We start from the raw sequence: 18,405 nt of genomic DNA, 5'->3' as shown, positions 1-18,405 counted from the left end.
GTCAAAAGAGGCATGTAAATTTGCAACTGCTTTCTTTTTTTATCTCTTTTTCTTTTTTCCCTCCCCTTGAGCAAGGAAACCTCTTTTTAATTCGGGAATCCCCACGTCTCTTTCTCTCTCTCTCCCCCCCCCCCCCCGCCACCCTGCTTGTCTGGTTTAGAGCTACTGGCAGAATCAATGCCATCGACCTGGTTTTGGGGGGCCGGAGCGGGAAGGGGAATCCTCCGCTGCTTTAAACCCTGATCGGGCTAAGTGGAATCCGATAAACACAGGGAGGAAATCAATCGCCTGACACACTCGAGGAATTGGGGGGGGGGCGCTGCTGGAGACAGGAGAAGGGAGGGCTTAAGAGAGGGATTTCCACAGGATTGAGTAGCCAGGCCTGTTTGCAAGGGGTGGGGGGGTTGAATTGCAAGGGCATCTTAATTGTTCTGTCTCCCCTACATGCATAATTTCCCTCCTCAGCTCAGAGGCTATTTTCTCCTGTGCGTCCCCCCCCCAAAAAACCCCCACAATATCTTGAATCCTACCTCCCCCCCCCCCCGGCATGGGTTTCCTGAGTCAGCATCGCCCGCCACGACCTTTACCAGAGTGCAAAGGAGAAATAAATTAATTCATTAGCACGGTTTTTATCGGGAGGGGATTATGACGGGGGTAGGGGGCGAGGAGAGGCGTGAATGTGTGGGGTTTTAAGAGCAAGAGAGTGGGGGGGCTCACAGGCGTGACTACAACTGGATAAAGGGGGGCCTTTTGTGGTTTGAATATTGGTGACGGGGGTCAGGTGCGAAGGGCGAAATGAGCAGGTTTTTTGGGCGGAACTGAAACTTGGGAATGAAATACTGGGGTAAAGCAGGGAGAGGTTTTTTTGGGGGGGGTCAGGCTGTAGTCACAAGGGGGGCATTGCTAGACCTCAAGGGGAAATGCGGCCGTGAAAGCGTTGGAATAGGAACTGGGGAGATCAAGGTTCGAATCCCCACTCGCCCCATGAAGCTCCTTGGCCAGTTGCTGTCTCTTTCTCTCTCAGCCTAACCTCCCTCACAAGGTGGTCGTTGGCATTAAACAGGCAGCCAGAAAAAGCACCTTGAGCCCCTCGGAGGAATAAGGTGGGTCTGCAAATGCAATTTTAAAAAAGACTAAATATGTGAGGAGGCCCTGCTCTGTCGCCTGGTCCACCTGAGGCCTTTTTATACCCGAGAGAGAGAGAACCACCTTTGAATAAACTGCTTTTTTCCTGGGAGATCGCTCCCTGCCCTCAACCCACTGCCACCATTTCTGTAATCCCAGTGCACTTACTGGTTTTTCCTCCAGGTGGTGCTGCAGGGACCTCCCCCCCCCCCAGTATCCCAACTCCTTTCCTCTTTGCCCCCCCCCCAACCCGCCTCATTTTCATTCCATCCACGCAACCTCCGGCTCCCGTCCTCAAATTAATTTGGTGCCATGTATTGCTGCGGTTTCTTTCTCGCTGCATCCCCCTCCCCAGCCTCATCGCTCTCTGTCTTTCTGCCTTCTTCCTGCTGTCCGTCCGTTGTTATTTTTCCCCCTCCCCTCCCCGGTTTTCCCTCTTCGCTCCCTCTCTTTTTCTTCATAAATTCTCGTGCGTTGCAGTTTTCTTTTTCCTGCCCCCTTCCCTTCTCCCCCACCCTGCCCCTCGCAAGCCCAATCTCGCGTCTATACGTTAAATTTCCCAAGTGCAAAAGCATTGGGGAAGGGGGGGTGTGCAGCAATGAAAAGCCCGCATGACAAAGTCATTTTATAATTTATCCACAGGGCCAGTGTGAGGCCATGCATGATATCATTAAACACATAAGGGTTTTCCATTTGAAATAAAATACATCTGGGTCGCTGGGTTCCCCCCCCCCCCACGCAATATCCCGGTTTTCGCCCCTCCACCCTCTGATTGCTCCTTGCTGCTTTTTGACTTCTGTGGAATTGCTCTTCGTTTCTGCCTTTTTATTTAAGGCTGCAATCCCGTATTAATAATAATAAATTTCAGGAGTCTCTTCCTAGGAAGCACCTCTTGCAATGCAACATCTATAAAGCAATTGCACATGCTAAAAACACTTTCTGCGTTTTACCCGCCCTGGCAGTCATATTCAGAGGGCTTTACTTCTGAGTTGACGTGCGTCGAGTCGTGCTGTAAAGACGTTTTTATTCCGCCCTTCCTCCCCATGGGGCTCGCGGCACGTCAAGCGCCGTTTCCCCCCATCCGCAAACCCCCGTTTTCCTCACAACAACCCTGGGATGTAGGCTAGGCTGAGGAGATTGTGACTAGGCCAGGCTGAGCTCCGTGACCGAGGCGAGATTTGAACTTGGTGTTTCTCTGTCTGGTCCATGCATGGGGGAATCTGCAGATCGTGGACCGGTTGACTCAGAGCAAGGGCCAGCAAACTTTTTCAGCAGGGGGCCGGTCCACTGTCCCTCAGACCTTGTGGGGGGCCAGAATATATATTTTTGGGTGGGAAATGAACGAATTCCTATGCCCCACAAATAACGCAGAGATGCAGTTTAAATAAAAGGACACATTCTACTCATGTAAAAACACACTCATTCCCGTACCGTTTGCGGGCCGGATTTAGAAGGCGATTGGGCCGGATCCGGCCCCCGGGCCTTAGTTTGCCTACCCATGACTCAGAGAATAAGACTGTGTACAGCCTCCTCCTTTGGAGGCTGCGTGTCTCTTGCCTGCTGGTTTTTGGGAATCGCAAGTCTGGGAGATGGGGGTTCAACAGCAAGTTGGAAGGCCACAGGTTTCTCCCCCGGACCAGCACCCTAAACTCTACACTGCTATTCACCCACCAAAAACACCTTCCTTGGGACAATGGCCTCAGCCATTCCTTTAATGCCATCGTTTGCACACTATAAAAAAAGAGAATCTTCAAGCTGGAGGGTATTCTGGGAAACCAAGATGGAGTCCAGGAGCAGCGAGGGGCCTGGGGAAGCGACTGCGTCCCTAAAAGTCAGGGGGGGAAACAGTTTTGCATGTGTTCTCTTTGCAGAAAGACAATCCTCCTGTGTTTACTTCTCTTCCCCCTGTAAAGAATTATTGGTTTATTTTCTCTCCGGGCTCAGTCTGCGTTGTTCCCGTCGCTCGGCTGCCATGGCATGCCCGCAGTGGTAAGTTAATAGCACCGTAAGCCTGCCCCAAAGTTCATGGCTCTTAGCTCAGCGGCCACATTTAACTTGTCTCTGGGCAATTGGCCATGATGAGCCCGCTCGGCCTGTCCGCAGCCGTGTCAGGGGGAGATCAGATATATCACTCTGCGTGCTTGCACTGGGTCGTCCTCCGAGCTTGAACTTAAAAGCGCAAAATTCTGAATGATGGGAAATTGGGTAAATTGGCTGGCCATTTTATTTTGCAGTTTGATTCTGCAATGGTTGCTATTCTATAGGACAGAAATGGGGGGATATTTGGTGGGTGGGGCCAGAGGTGGAGCAGCAATTGCCATTATCCCACCCCCCGCTTTGTATGGGAAGTGGGTTTTTACACAAATTCAACGTGTGCCTCCATTCTCCATCTTGGCAAGAGGGGCAAAGAGTTCATATTCCAGCCGGGAAAGACTAGTTAGTAGAGGGTTAGGTTCGGCATGGTTTGATAGAATTTTGTAGTGTTGTAAGAGGACCCAGAGGATCATCTAATCCCCTGAAATGCAGGAATCACAACTAAAGCATCCACGAGCATCCAACCTCTGCTTAAAAACCTCCAAGGAAGGAGAGTCCATGACCTTCCGAGGGAGACCGCTCCACTGTCAGAAAGTTCTTCCTGAAGTCAAAATCTCCTTTCTTGTAACTTGAAGGTGTTGGTTCAGGTCCTATCATCCAGAGCAGGAGAAAACAAGCTTGTTCCGTCCACCATGTGATAGCCCCTGAGATATTTGAAGATGGCTATCATATCTCCTCTCAGTCTTCTCTTTACCAGGCTAAACCTACGCAGTTCCCTCAACCATTCCTCATCAGCCTCGGTTTCCAGGCCTTTGATCATCTTGGTCGCCCTCCTCTGCACATTAGTCCAGCTTGTCAATATCCTCCTTAAATTGTGCCGCCCAGAACTGGACACAGTACTCCCAGTCTGAACCAGACAGAATAAAATAAAATTGTGCTATGACTTCCCTTCTATATTTCTATTGATGCAGCCTAGAATAGCATTTGCTGTTTTGCTGCAGCATCACACTGTTGGCTCGTGTGACGTTTGTGGTTCACTAAGACCCCTAGATCCTTTGCACATGCACTATTGGCCAGCCAAGTGTCTCCCATCTTATATTTATGCAGCGGATTCTCCCTGCCCAAGTGCAGAACCTTACATGTGTCCCTATTGAAATTCATTTCTGTTAGGTTGGGCCCAGTTCTCCAATCTGTTACGGTCATCTTGAATCCTGATTCTATCTTCTGCAGCATTAGCTACCTCTCCCCAGGTTGGTGCCTCTGCAAATTTGATGTGAGCATCCCTTCCATTCCTTCATCCACGTCACTTATAAAGATGTTGAACAACAATGGGCAACGTTGAGAACATGCCTGGAGGCTTTTATATTTCATTTATATATTATATTACATTTCCAAGCACAATTCAAAGTGTTGGTGTCGATTTTTAAAGCCCTAAACGGCCTCGGCCCAGTATACGGTACCTGAAGGAGCGTCCCCACCCCCATCATTCTACCAGGACCCTGAGGTCCAGCTCTGAAGGTCTTCTGGTGGTTCCCTCCCTGTGAGAAGTGAGGTTACAGGGAACCAGGCAGAGGGCCTTCTTGGTGGTGGCACCCGCCCTGTGGAACGCCCTCCCATCAGATGTCAAGGAAATAAGCAACTATCCTACTTTTAAAAGACATCAGAAGGCTGCCCTGTTTAGGGAAGTTTTTAATGTTTTATGCTGTATCATGTTTTTAATATTCAATTGGGAGCCAGCCAGATGGGCAGGGTATAAGTAATATATTTATTTATTTATTTATTGTTGTTGTTGTTGTTGTTATATTGTTGTTGTTGTTGTTACATTTTATTTACAACCATGGTATAATCATGGGTAGGGACGCAGGTGGTGCTGTGGGGTAAATCACAGAGCCTAGGACTTGCCGATCAGAAGGTCGGTGGTTTGAATCCCCGCGACGGGGTGAGCTCCCGTTGCTCAGTCCCTGCTCTTGCCAACCTAGCAGTTCGAAAGCACATCAAAGTGCAAGTAGATAAATAAGTACCGCTCCGGCGGGAAGGTAAACGGCGTTTCCGTGCGCTGCTCTGGTTCGCCAGAAGCGGCTTAGTCATGCTGGCCACATGACCCGGAAGCTGTACGCCGGCTCCCTTGGCCAATAAAGCAAGATGAGCGCCGCAACCCCAGAGTCGGTCACGACTGGACCTAATGGTCAGGGGTCCCTTTACCTTTACCTGTAATCATGGGTTGCCAACGTGGCCCCCTTGAAATCTTAGCCTGGTGCCAATGAAACCTCTGAGCCAAGCCCCTCAATGTCTCCTTGGGCATCAAGGGCTGGTTACTTTTTCCCTGCCTTGACTTGAAGAAGGAAGTTGGAAAAGTGACACTCTTTCTCCACTTCCTATTACATCTCTCTGTGCTTTTTGAGGCTCTGGCAAACTCTCTTACCCAGATCCCTTGGGAAAGCGAAGTGCGTAATACAGTACAATCTGGAGAATAAAAGAGACCCACCGAGGTCGGTGCCCGCAGCCCTTGCTCAAAAATCCCAGATGTGCCTACGGTGCGACCCCTGCTTTTTATATGAAAGCACGTATCGTCGCAATACTTAAAGCACCATCAGTGTGAAAAATAAAACAACTTGGGCATCCATCTCTGCTGCGAGAGATTTATTACAATGTGACTCGGGGATAAATAGGGGAAGTCGGAATGGCGGAAGAAGAACAATTTTTCATACTGTGAGACTCTCCATATTGTGCCATCTTGCCTTGTTTAAGTAATAAAAATGGTGCTTTTTGTGCTGCTAGGATGCATAAATAGACCCCCCCTTTTTTTTGGCCTAACATTGGTAATGGATCTAATGCCTTGGGTTGCTTGTGGCTCCTGGTGATTTTGTGGGATTTGGTGTTTAAGGAGGGGTAAACCGAACCCATGTCCTGTAATGGTTGAGCATCCTGGCTGAATTTCCTTGGCTCTGGACCACACAGAAATGTTAAGTAGTATCCATGGAAAGGGCTGCTTAGGATAGAGGCGGCCTGAATAATAATAATAATAATAATAATAATAATAATAATAATAATAAAAAATACATTTTATTTATACCCTGCCCTCCCCAGCCAAGACTGGGCTCAGGGCGGCTAACACCAGGTATAAAAACAATTGATTAAAATACAACTTAAAAACAAGATTAAAATAAAACATTAAAATGCAGCCTCATTTCAGTAGAAACTCAAATCAAAAACTTTTGGGGGATGAAAACGTCAAATCTTCACCAAGGCCAACTATCCAGACTGGGTCAGGAAAAATTCCAGGAAGTCGCCAAATAGGAGTTCCGTCACAGAAGGAAAAAGGAAAGAGGGGAAGGGGATCAAGTTGATTCCAAGCCAAAGGCCAGGTGGAACAACTCTCTCTTACAGGCCCTGCGGAAAGAAATCAGATCCTGCAGGGCCCTGGTCTCATGAGGCAGAGCGTTCCACCAGCCCGGAGCCAGTGTTGAGAAGGCCCTGGCTCTGGTTGAGGCTAATCTGACTTCCTTAGGGCCCGGGACCTCTAGGGTGTTGCTATTTATGGACCTTGAGGCTCTCCGTGGGGCATACCAGGAGAGGCAGTCCCGTAGGTACGAGGGTCCTAGGCTGTGAAGGGCTTTAAAGGTCAAAACCAGCACCTTAAATCTGCGATCTTAAGATGAACGCTGTGATTCCTCCATCGCATGGGGTGGGCTGGATGACCCCTCGAACCCTTTCCAACTGTACAATTCTATGATGCCACTGACTAGAGGAACTCTTACTTGGGTGCGGGGCTTTCTCGAATGGCAGAATCCTTGCTGCGTGATAGGCATCTTTGCCAACCTAGCCCACTCTGGACATAACACTAAACCGTAGTTTAGTGCAATCTTCCCCAACCTGGTGCCCTCCAGTTGGTTGGGAATAGGACTCCCATCTGTCCCAACTACCGGGGCTGATGGGAATGGTACTCCAAAACATCTGGAGGTTGAGGGAAGGTGTTTTGACATTCAGAGAAACCTCAGGCTACCCCACATCATCCGAACAATAGTTAATCTTAACTGTGGTTTGTTTGAATCGTGGCTTATAGAGAAGCTGTGTCTCCTCTACAAAGTAAACCATAGTGAATAATAATTTTTAAAAGCAAATTTGTACCCTACCTTTCCACCCAAAGAGGCGACTGGCCGTATAAAATCCAAACACTTGTTATTTGAAGCATTTTTAACTCTGTTCTTCGCCCAAAAAAAGGCCCCAAGGTTGATTTATAAAGATCAGTAATACGACAGCCCCTGCCCCTAGGCTTGCGATCTTTAAAAGACACTGCATAAAAGGGGAAGGGAAGAAGAACAGGAAAAAAGCAAACCAAGACTAGTTCTTAGTTACAAATTTCTCCTTATTGGAAATGTTGCAGCAGGGACCATTCAGTTTGTAACGCAAGGCTGGCGAAGAGGGGCTGCTTAAGAAGCAGGCAGTGTGGCACGATCTCTAGTAAGGGGCACATGCTCTGATTGGCTGTGTAGTTCTGAGGGAGCCCTACCTCTGTATGTTTAGCTGAATGTCTCTCTGCTGTGTACAAGGCCTGAAGTCAGAAAAATGAAACTTCTTTTGTTTCTCCTCCAATTACACAGTTTTCCTCAGGAAAGCATTATCGGGATTTCATTTCGTTCTGGATACCGCCTGCGTTATTTAAGTGGCATTGCTCACACTTCTAACAACCAGCTGGTGAGAAGAACCCAACATCGCTGATCTCAGAGGATAGAGCAGCTCCGCTTCCCGTCTCGGAATGACGGGTAACATTAAAGAAAGAAAAGAAATGGAAGAAATCGAAAAGCAAGACAGAACAGCAGATAAAACCCAGAACCCAACGAATCAAATGTATTGAACAGCTGCTGTAACAACTAAGGCATTGGAATACCAACAAGAAAGTTCTTTCTGGGCAGGCAAGTTCTAGCAGCATTTGAACTGAAATCTGGGGCTGTTTTCAACATTTGCGATCCTTTGGAATGAATGGACATGACTCAGTTAATTACCGGGAGTCTACTCTTGAGTCCAGTTTAGTTGGATTTAGCCCGTATATTTTATCTCCCATCTCATAGAACTGGACCACAAGTTTGATCAAATTTCTGGAGTCCAATGTTTTAAAAAAGGGGGTGGGGTTTCTAGTCCTGATGAAGGAAAATTGACCTGCGAATCCCCAATCGAAAGCAGTTGTGGCCCTGCGGCAGATAGAGAGCCACAGACTCAGGGTGAGGTTCAGTCTAAAGGAAGCCCATTAAGATCCCATTGATATTAGTTGGGGAGAATATGAAATGTGCTGAACTCCAATGGTGAAATCTGCAGAGCTGGCAAGCGATTGACTTTAGCTTATGGGCAGTTTGTCCTCAGTTCCACCATTTGGTACCCAAAGGGTACCAAAGCAATTTTTCCTTTCTTCCTGGGATGTAAATTTGGAGTTTTGGGAATTTCTTTTGGCAGTTGTGACTGGTTTCAGTGGGGAGCAAGTGTGTTTCAGCTCTTTTGATTCTCTTTTAGTGTAACGTTTCCCTCCTTGCCATTTCAAATATCTCTCGTTATTTAATTCGTAGCGTTCATATTTTGCCTGTTGGCCAATAATCTTGCCCTTGCCTCCCACCCCCCCACCCCCCCAAAAAACTTTCCCTAAGAGGAATATTGGTTACATTGAAATCTCTGGACACCAAACCCCAAGTTTTTTTTTTTTAATGTTTGCAACACAATTTATAATTACTTCTGATTATTGGCTTCCCTCCTTCTCAAGGTCCTTTCCTTGCTCCCTCCTAGCATTCTACTTTCCTCCCAGGTTTTTTTGGGGGGGAAAGGCAAAACTCCTCCTGCCCCCCCATTAAATGGCACCCCCAAATCCTTGACTTTCCTTGCCCACTTTTCCCCCTGCCTCGATGCCCGCTGGAGATCCCTTCCTCCAAACCCCTCCTCTTCCTCCCCCACCATTGCACCGTCGGAATGTTAATTAGCAACCAGGATTTAATTAATTCAGCTGCCAATTAGTGCGGTGGCGGGGGAGGGGTGCTGCAGACGGGGGGCACAGATGGTTGTTCCTGGGCTGGCACCGTGCCACTTTCAACGGCGGATAGGGTGGGCGCGACGAAAGCCCAAGGAGTCGGGTGTTTTGTGTGTGTGTGTGTTTCGTCTCTTCTCCAGAAGGGACGCCAGGCTTGGTCATGCAAACACACACATACACACAAACCCTTGTATCTCTTCCCGCTGCCCCCCCCCAGCAGGGTTGGCATATCGGGCTGGCACCTGCACCACAGGACATAACTGGAAATGGGTGCTGGAACGAGGTTGGCACCGTATGAAGGAGAGAGAGAGAGAGAGAGAAAGAAAAAAGAGGGGAGGAAGAGAAAGGGTGATAGGAAAAGAGGGGGGAAAGGATGAGAGTGTGGAGGACGAGGGTTTCGAAGGAGAGCGAGCGACGAGGGGAAGGGGGCAGAGAAGCAAGGGATGGATAGGACGAAAAAACGAACGATAAGCGCAGGGATGGAAGGAGGAGGCAGAAGGATGGAGGTTGTGGTGGGGGGTGTGTGGAGAGGAAGGAGAGGAGGTGGTATATGCCAGCCCGATACCCGAAGCGATTCTGCACGGGGGAGGGGCGATGACAGCTGGCACAGAGCAGCCGCCCGCCCTGCCACCCTCCCTTCCCTCTGCGGCATTCGCTCCGCTCGCCAGCTTTAATGCCAACCGGGCAGGGGTGCTGGTGTTTAGGGCGGGTGGGGGGGGGAGGCTGAGTGTGAGATGCCAGGTTGGTGCATGATGACAGCGAAAGGGGGGGGAGGACCAGGCAAGGCAGCAAGCAGCAGCTGGCAAGGCTGTGCCCGCAGGGAGATGGGAGGCAAGAGAGAGGGCCAGAGCGAACGGATTGGCACCAGGGTGGAAGCTGGCGCGCCGCGTGCAAATCTCTCTCTTTCTCTCTGAGATGTGCGCGAGGGTGTACGGCGCTTTTCGTGTGCTTGGCACCGTGCCCCCCGGCTCCGCTCTCTCCGTTTGGCAGCAGCTGGCAGGTGGCGAGGTGTTAGGAGGCATGGAAGGGGCAGGAGGAAGCCGAAAGAAGGCAGAGGAGATGGAGCCGGGTGGGTGCTTTGGTGACGGGCATCTGAGGTTGCACCCGGGCGGAGCTGCGGGCATTTGGGATGAGAGAACGGGATTGACACAAGAATGGGATCAGAGAGAGAGAGAAAGAGAGACAGACATGGAAATAAATGCCTGGGCAAGTGTGGGGGTGGGTCAACTTGGGGGGGTGCCATTTGGGGGAGAGGAAGGGCAGCTGCCAGATGGTGCCGCGGGCATTATTGGCACCCAGATCAGTTCTGTATTAAACGTCTCTTCCTCTCTCTCTCTGTCTCTCCTCTCCCAGCCCCTCTCCCTCTTTTCAGACTGGCACACCTGTGACCATCTGAAGTTGGCACCGAGTCAAAGCCGGTTGGGGCTGGCATCACCCGCACTGGCACGTGAACAGAGTCGCTGATCTTGGCACTGCGGCAAACGGCGGAGAAGCAGAGGAGAATGATAAGTCGCTGCCATCCCTGCTGCCTGGGCACAGCCTCGTCGCGGCAGGCGGAGACCCTGGCGGGCACGGAAGACATGGCGCACGGGGAACGGGGCAGACCGAGTGGCGTTCGGTCGGGTAGACATCTTCCTTTCTCCTGCTCCTTTCCATCTATCTGTTTTCTCTTTCTCAGCCATATCGATCTGCCACCGTTGAATGGATGTCTGCAGGTCAAGACCAGGAGCTTGGAAGATCTTCAGTCTTCAGGCAACCTCCTTCGTGGACCAACAAGGTATAGACTTGAAATTTCTTCTCCTGAACCTCCAGGAATAGGAGTTGTGGGTTCTCCGGGAGAGGGGGTTGCTGACGTGATAAATGTTTGCATTTTATGTTGGGTGGGGCATCTCATAGGATGGGTATGGTGGTTATCCAACTACCCATAGCGAGAGGATGAGCGAACGGTTTGTTCAGATTGGTGGAATGGGAGGCCGATGGAAGCCACCTTGGCTGCTCAACGTAGTTTTGATGTTTTTGGTTGTTGGGTCGTGGTTTGGCTACAAACGGTTCCATAGAAACAGTCAGCCCTTATCGGCGGAATGAAGCGTTAAAAAAACGGAATTATGAACCTTAATTTTTGAAGAAATTTGCTGTGGTTTTCAGAGTTTGCCTTATTAAAGATCCGTATAAAAACATTTTTGTTTTCAGGATGCTCCTGTTTCAATTTTTGCCCCTCACTTCTAGTGGGGCTCAGGGGGGAAACGGTTTACTTTTACCCCTGCTGTAACGCTAGCACATATTAAAATGTATATTGGGGGCGAGGGGAGAAAGAGAGAACTTCCAAGACCTTGTGGCTTAAGAAAAAAAAAAACTCTTAAAATGTTCCTCCTCATTTTAAATATGCTTAATTAACATTTTTTAAAAAGTGGAGCTGACAACCTATAATTTTCCAGGTGCTTTAGAGGGAGAAGAATATCCAAACCAATTAAGAACTTTTTTGATAAAGATAATGGCCTTGCGCTAATCATTAATATGACCAGTGCACAGTCAAATGTGTCCCATTTAAATCAACTAGAAACCAGCATCCCAAGAACTGGGTGGTTAATTCATATCAATTTGTGAAATTCAGCCCTTCTCCCTGTTTCTTGTTAGCTCCTTCTTTGTTCCCTATTTTCTCTTCTGTTTTGCTGAAGCTTTTTTCTCTTCCCCCAACTTCTCGCTGTGTTCTGTTCTGTTTGGTTTTGGGTTTTTTACCTTTTTCTTCATCCACCTTACCTCTGGGTTCCTGGGCTTCTTTACTGTCCATAATATCTTCCTTATCCTCAGACCAAAGTTCGTTGTGAGGCTTAAATTCCAGCCAAACTCCTAGTTTTCCCTTCCCTCACAGAAATTCGGACCTACAAACATTCCAATAGCTTTGTCCCCATAGAACCTGGAGCACCTGAAAGCATTCCGTGTCATCACAGAAGCTCAGCCAATCACTGCTGGAGGCTTCAGCAGCACACGTACTGTGCAATATAGATACGGTGGATCCTTATTGGTTCGGAGTTTATCTAAGATGTGTTGCTTGAGTCGAGGGGTAGTCATAGATGACTTACAAACCAAAGATGCCTGCCCAGACAGCTCTGATTAAAATCTGATTAAAACCCCACGTTTTAATCTGTGATTAATAAATTACTTGATTAATCATGTCTATCAAGTCTTCAGCCCTAATAAACTCTAAGAGACAATTTTCATCAAGGAGAATTATTTTCAATTTCCAAAAGCTTTAAAGCAAAACACGTTATAATTGTCCAGACGCAGAGAGTGCATGGAGAGGACCCCTTTTCCGGTCTGATCCTGTGCCCTTTTAGAATTTCAGTTTCCCCCTGCCCCTTTCCTGCTTCCTAATCACTCACTTCATCAGAGTGCCAGGTGGAAAATGCTACCCCACGCCAATTCCGGGGGTTTCGTGTGTGTAAAAAGAATTATTTTAACTTAGTTTAAATTACAAAATAAAATCCCTCAAGCCCCAATATTCATTTTGACCTAGGAAGTCTTTAATCATTAGGATCCTATGTACCCCAAAGACTGCCTCCTCTCCTTTCCCCCAACTTTTTCTTAAAGATCAGCCGGAGGCAGCCTCTTCCCTGCTTTGCCCCAATGCCAGATTCCGCCATCTTGGATGCAGAGCAGGATGGGGAATGTGAACTCCAACTCCCATCAGCCCCAGCAAGAATGGGCAAGGCTGATGGGAGTTGTAGTCCGACCACATCTGGAGGGCCAATGGTTGATTATCCCAAATACAGACAGAGGTGTTTAGGGCGGGTGAGTTGCAAGAGCAGAGCTTCCTTCCCTTGAAGGGCAATCATTTTTACCCAGAAGTAAGTCCCATTGACCTCAGTAGGGTTCATTTCTGTAATAAATCTGCTTAGGGTCTCCGCCTTACAGATCCATTAAAGTCTGACCCGGAATGTCTTCCAGGAATGCCTTCCAGAAGAAATAATGCCTATTTATTTTATCTGAAGCATCTTTAGCCTTCTCTTTGGCTGGAAAAGGATTCCAGAGCAGTTTACAAATACCAGTGAATTTCTTATTTTAATATATATATATATATATATCTGGCTTTTCGCTCAAATGTGTCCCGAGGCGTCTTGCAGTGCACAAACGAGACGCTAACACCAAATGTAATAACAAGAATAAAAAGAAAGTCTAAAATGCTTGTATATGTTAGGACAGGTCCACCCCCTTGACAAATAATTATAAAGAGAAGCTACCGACATACCCAGGATCCCTTTAGATTAAGGGCCAAATGTCTGGTTTTCCTGGCGCCTAAAAGCAAGCCATGATTTTTTTTAGTTACAAAATTCTTATAATGACCTGATGGACTGGAAACAGCCGAACTCTGGCTTGTTTTCTGTAGCTATGGTTAAGTGTCATGTCTGAATGCCCAGCTAGACCATTGCTTAAAAGGATCACCCACCAACCTGGTTTGTGAAACTGTGGTTTGCAATGGGCTTCCAAACTATGGTTTGCATGGTTGAGCATTCCGGCAAACCACAGTACATACGGTTTTTAGGCGATAAACCGGTCTCTCGCTGATATCTCCATGTGCCCGTCTTCGAGGGCTTAGTAACCAGTGCTATAGTTTTGCTGTGCATTTGAGCGTTCGTTTAAGGCCACAAACCATAGTTAGCACTAACCGTAATCGTTGTGCCTGCCTTGGTTCCTGGTTTGGTAGCTAGAGTTAAGCACTGTGCATGTTTTTAAGCTTTTTGTATGATGGGCATGAGGCTGGCTGGTTCACAAATCTGCCTGGCTCAAACACCTCAACTCATTGGGCCTTTTCTTTGCGGTTGTGATTCAGTGATGGCTGTTTTTGTGGCATTTTGGTTTCCTTCTGGGTAGAGTCCCTTCTGGGACGCGGGTGGCGCTGTGGGTAAAACCTCAGTGCCTAGGACTTGCCGATCGTATGGTCGGCGGTTCGAATCCCCGCGGCAGGGTGAGCTCCCGTCTTTCGGTCCCAGCTCCTGCCCACCTAGCAGTTCGAAAGCACCCCTAAGTTCAAGCAGATAAATAGGTACCGCTTTATAGCGGGAAGGTACACGGTGTTTCCATGTGCTGCGCTGGTGCTGGCTCACCAGAGCAGCTTCGTCACGCTGGCCACGTGACCCGGAAGTGTCTCCGGACAGCGCTGGCCCCCGGCCTCTTAAGTGAGATGGGTGCACAACCCTAGAGTCGGACACGACTGGCCCGTACAGGCAGGGGTACCTTTACCTTTACCTAGAGTTAACCTTCCCCGAGTCCTTTGGAAAGGAAACTTGCCAGCCAACTGAACAAATACTGCCAAATTAGCACAGAAAGAGATCTTGTCATGCTTTGAGCCTATGTAAATGGGACTGAGGAACTTCCCCTCTCAATCTGGGCTGGAGTTCTGTTCCCTTTCTTTCCTGAGCATCGGAACTGTGTGGTAGTAGGTTTTCGACAGGCGAATTAAAGTCTTTGCAAATCTCAGGACCGGCACAGAGGTGCTTTGCATGTGCCGCTAAACCGAACTGTAGCTTAGCATTAAGGAAGATATTGACAAGCTGGAACATGTGCCGGAAGACCAAGACCAAGATTATAAAGAGCTTTAGGAGGAATGGTTGAAGTAGTTGGGTGCCTGTAGAAGAGAAGAGAGAGCCGCTATGAGAGCCATCTTCAAATATCTGAGAGAGCCAGTGTGGTGTAGGGGTTAAGAGCGGTGGACTCGTAATCTGGTGAACCGGGTTCAATTCCCTGCTCCTCCACCTGCAGCTGCTGGGTGACCTTGGACCAGTCACACTTCTCTGAAGTCTCTCAGCCCCACTCACCTCACAGAGTGTTTTTTTGTGGGGGAGAAAGGGAAAGGAGAATGTTGGCCGCTTTGAGACTCCTTAAAGGGAGTGAAAGGCGGGATATCAAATCCAAACTCTTCTTCTCCTTGAGGGGCTGCCCCATGGAAGATGGGGGCAAGCTTGTCTCCTGCTGCTGCAGAGGGTAGGAGTCGAGCCAGTTTGATTCAAATCACAAGAAAGGAGATTCCCACCAAATTTAGGAAGAACTTTTTGACCAGAAGAGCAATTCATGGTGGAACATGCGACCTCGGAAGGTGGCAGAGGTTGGATGGTCAGGGATTGTTTAGTTGTGGTTCTTGCTTTGCGGGGGTTCAGAATAAACCACAAGCCTGGGTTCAGATGACACGTTGAGCCAAACCATGGTTTAGCTCTCAGCAGCAGCACAGTGGCTGCAATTTCCACTTTTAACATTTATAGCTTAAACAGAATTTCATGTTGTGGACGGGGGAGTTCCTTTTGAGAGAAGGTGGCAAGTAGAAGTCTGGTTATGGTGCTTTCTCTTAAGAGACATTTTGCTTTCTTCATATTTATATACCTAATATAATTTATACTGTCATACTGTATTGTTTTTAATACTTGATTGGAAGCCGCCCAGAGTGGCTGGGGAAACTCAGCCAGATGGGCGGGGTATAAAATAATAAATTATTATTATTATTATTATTATTATTATTATTATTATTATTATTCCTTGTGTTGCATTTGCTTCAGGTTGAGCGTTTTCAGGTTGCGTTCTGCGGCGACCTGGAAGTACCGGACAGGGTTACTTCCGGGTTTCACCGCTCGCGCATGCGCAGACACTCAAAATGACGTTAGGCACATGTGCAGAAGCGGTGAATTGCGACCCGCGCAGACGCCAGTTGCGTTCTGCTCATGTTGCGAACGGGGCTCCAGAACGGATCCCTTTTGCAACCAGAGGTACCACTGTATAGTGTTCCCATAGCAGAAGTACTCTAGGAAGCCAGTGTGGTGTAGTGGTCAGAGTGTCGGACTAGGACCTGGGAGATCAGGGTTCGAATCCCCACTCAGTCATGACGTTCACTGGGTGACCTTGGGCCAGTCACAGTCCCATGGAGGAAAACGTGGGATATAAACCCAATAAATTAGCTTTCCTGCTTAAGAAAGCTGGACGGACCAGTCAGGTGGAGAGGTCGGTTGCCAACCTGCCCTCCATAGATCACCATGTGGTCACAATTGGACCTGGACCAGTTGCAAAACATGCTTGGCGCCTGGGGGATTTCTGATTGGTTAATGTTTGCAGATGTTAGACCAGTTTCAGACCTAATAGCTGTGCCCAGCAACTAAAAGTTGATGGACCTAGGCTAGGGAAGAATTTTCAGCCTCCCCAGAAGACTACAGTTCCCACGATTCTTTGGTGCTGGAGAAACACTCAAGAGTTGAGCAGGCTTCAAAATGTTGCAGTTCTATAGCACGGGTGTAGTTTTTTGGGTTGCCAGTGTGATATTTCAGTGCAGAGCATGTCATACATTTGGGGTAGAGAGCCGATGGGTGTCACTCGCCTTGTTCTCATCCATGGTGTTTGTGTGTATACAGATCTAGGTAGATGTATATATTTTGCAGCAAAAGAGCACTGATGAGACTGTTGATTTGGTGATGCTGAATTTAATCAGCCCACGGTAAGTAGCAAAATATTTTTGCTCATCAATGCAGATAATGGTTTTTGAATATCCTCGCAAGGTGAGATGATTCACGAGAGGAGCCATTGTTCAGGAACCTGAGAGAAATTAGCGGAATATTTTTGCTAATCAATGCAGATGATGGTTTTCAAATATTGTCGTAATGAGAGATGCATCAGAGGAGGAGAGGCTCGATCTGTGCCAGAGTTTAGCCCCAGAACCTGTCTGTTGTGTCAGAGATTGAGCACACTGAAACAAACCGCAGTGTGAATGTCACCTAGCCAATTGCAGAAATATCCATGGTGGACTATACCACTTGGACTATAGATGGGGGAATCATCTGTTTGAATGCTTTCCCCATTGTGGGGGAAAACATTGCAAGCAAAAGAGAGGGTTAGATTAGAATGCTTCCCCCTGACGTGCTCATTTTTTAAGAACAGGGAGGTGTGAGGGGGTGTTATTGGGACCTTCCAAGCTTGCAATCTGAGATGGTGCAGTCTAGAAAGGACTGTACTCTGTGTTGTATCAGCTTGGAGTCGTGTTTTCGTTGACAGAGAAGCAGAGAGCCACATTCCTCCTGCCCTTCTCTTTTGCCTTTCCCGATCCAGACGTCAGAAGAAAAGTATCATGATGCCAGCGAGTTCTCTCCCTCCTTTCCCCAGACCGCAAACGGGATGCATTATTATTATTTGTTTCTTTAGCTCTTTGATTCCAGCAGAAACCCGTTTCTAAGCTTCACACCCCCAACGCCCCACTACAGTCATGAGGGCTAGAATCGTCTTTTAAAAATCAGGCATTGATTGATCCTCTGAAACCCAAACACTTATATGTTAGAGGCCAATCTTTGCCACAAACCCCAAACAGTGTTTTTGCGGGGGTCAGTGCTGCTTTATTAATATGTCTGTCTGCCTTTATTTATTTATAATGCGCAGGTCTGTTTTCAGTCCTGTTTGAACTCAATAAATAATTGGCGTGTGGTAGTGAAAGGCAGGCATTGGGCCAGGCCTAGCAGACGTAGGGAGATTGTGGAGAGATCTTGAAGTTGAGATTCTGGCGCTGGTTGGGACTGTGCACAGGATCACTTGGCAGAGTCTGATTCTGTTTCCCACCATCAGAAGTTGTTGTTGTTGTTATTTACACCCTTCACCCTAAGGTCCCAGGGTGAGTTACAATTAAAAAGCAATATGAAAAACAGTTTAAAACAACCCACCATTACAGAAATAAGGTGGGTCCAAGAATTACGCACTTTTGAGTGCCAAAAGCCAGGATAAAGGGGTTGGCAGGAGCAGGGACTGAGCAACGGGAGCTCACCCCGTCGCGGGGATTCGAACCGCCGACCGTCTGATTGGCAAGTCCTAGGCTCTGTGGTTTAACCCACAGCACCACCCGCGTCCCTCACATTACTTCCTGTTTAATTGTTAAACTGAAAGCCTAAACCCACAAAGTTAAAATAACTTTTATTTTAGTGCGCACGTTTATTTTTTAAAAAAAACTTTAAATATAAATTGTAATGAAAATGTTGAGACTTAAAAGGTATATGCATTTCCATATTAATTTCTTTGACTCTTATCTGTACATGGATGCAGAAAACCCTTCAGCATTTGCCAAAAGCACACGATTAGGGTGCCAGGTAGACCTCTCCGAGGAAGGGAGTCCCACAACTTAGGGGCTGCCACAGAGAAGGCCCTGTCCTGGGCTGCCACAACCCCCCCCCCCCAGAGCTTCTGAGGGCACTGGAACAAGAAAGAGGGCTGCCCCTCTTTGC

At 48.0% G+C, this 18,405-nt stretch overlaps 1 protein-coding gene and 1 long non-coding RNA gene across 4 annotated transcripts in view; one reads left to right on the top strand and one right to left on the bottom strand.

Moving 5' to 3' along the window:
• The window catches only part of LOC309355897 (myosin-6), a 140,152-nt gene extending 137,512 nt beyond the window's left edge, over positions 1–2,640 (bottom strand). Inside the window, exon 1 of the mRNA XM_081887123.1 lies at positions 2,557–2,640. Within this exon, the coding sequence (XP_081743249.1) occupies positions 2,557–2,625 (69 nt within the window). The 5' untranslated portion in view covers positions 2,626–2,640. The remainder of the gene's footprint in view (positions 1–2,556) is intronic.
• A 4,960-nt stretch (positions 2,641–7,600) lies between these two features.
• The window catches only part of LOC309355922, a 37,444-nt gene continuing 26,639 nt past the window's right edge, over positions 7,601–18,405 (top strand). The window contains exons 1-2 of one of the 3 annotated variants that reach the window (XR_014162626.1): positions 7,601–8,378; positions 10,523–10,946. This is a non-coding gene — a long non-coding RNA (uncharacterized lncRNA). Of the gene's footprint in view, positions 8,379–9,905; positions 10,947–18,405 lie in introns of those variants that run through there. The other 2 variants (XR_014162627.1, XR_014162628.1) reach the window with 2 other exon arrangements.

This window comes from Podarcis melisellensis (assembly GCF_964234715.1).
Source record: "Podarcis melisellensis genome assembly, chromosome: 13".
Taxonomy (NCBI): Eukaryota; Metazoa; Chordata; class Lepidosauria; order Squamata; family Lacertidae; genus Podarcis; species Podarcis melisellensis.
Note: the sequence above shows the minus strand (reverse complement) of the source record. Positions and strands in the feature narration are given on the sequence as shown.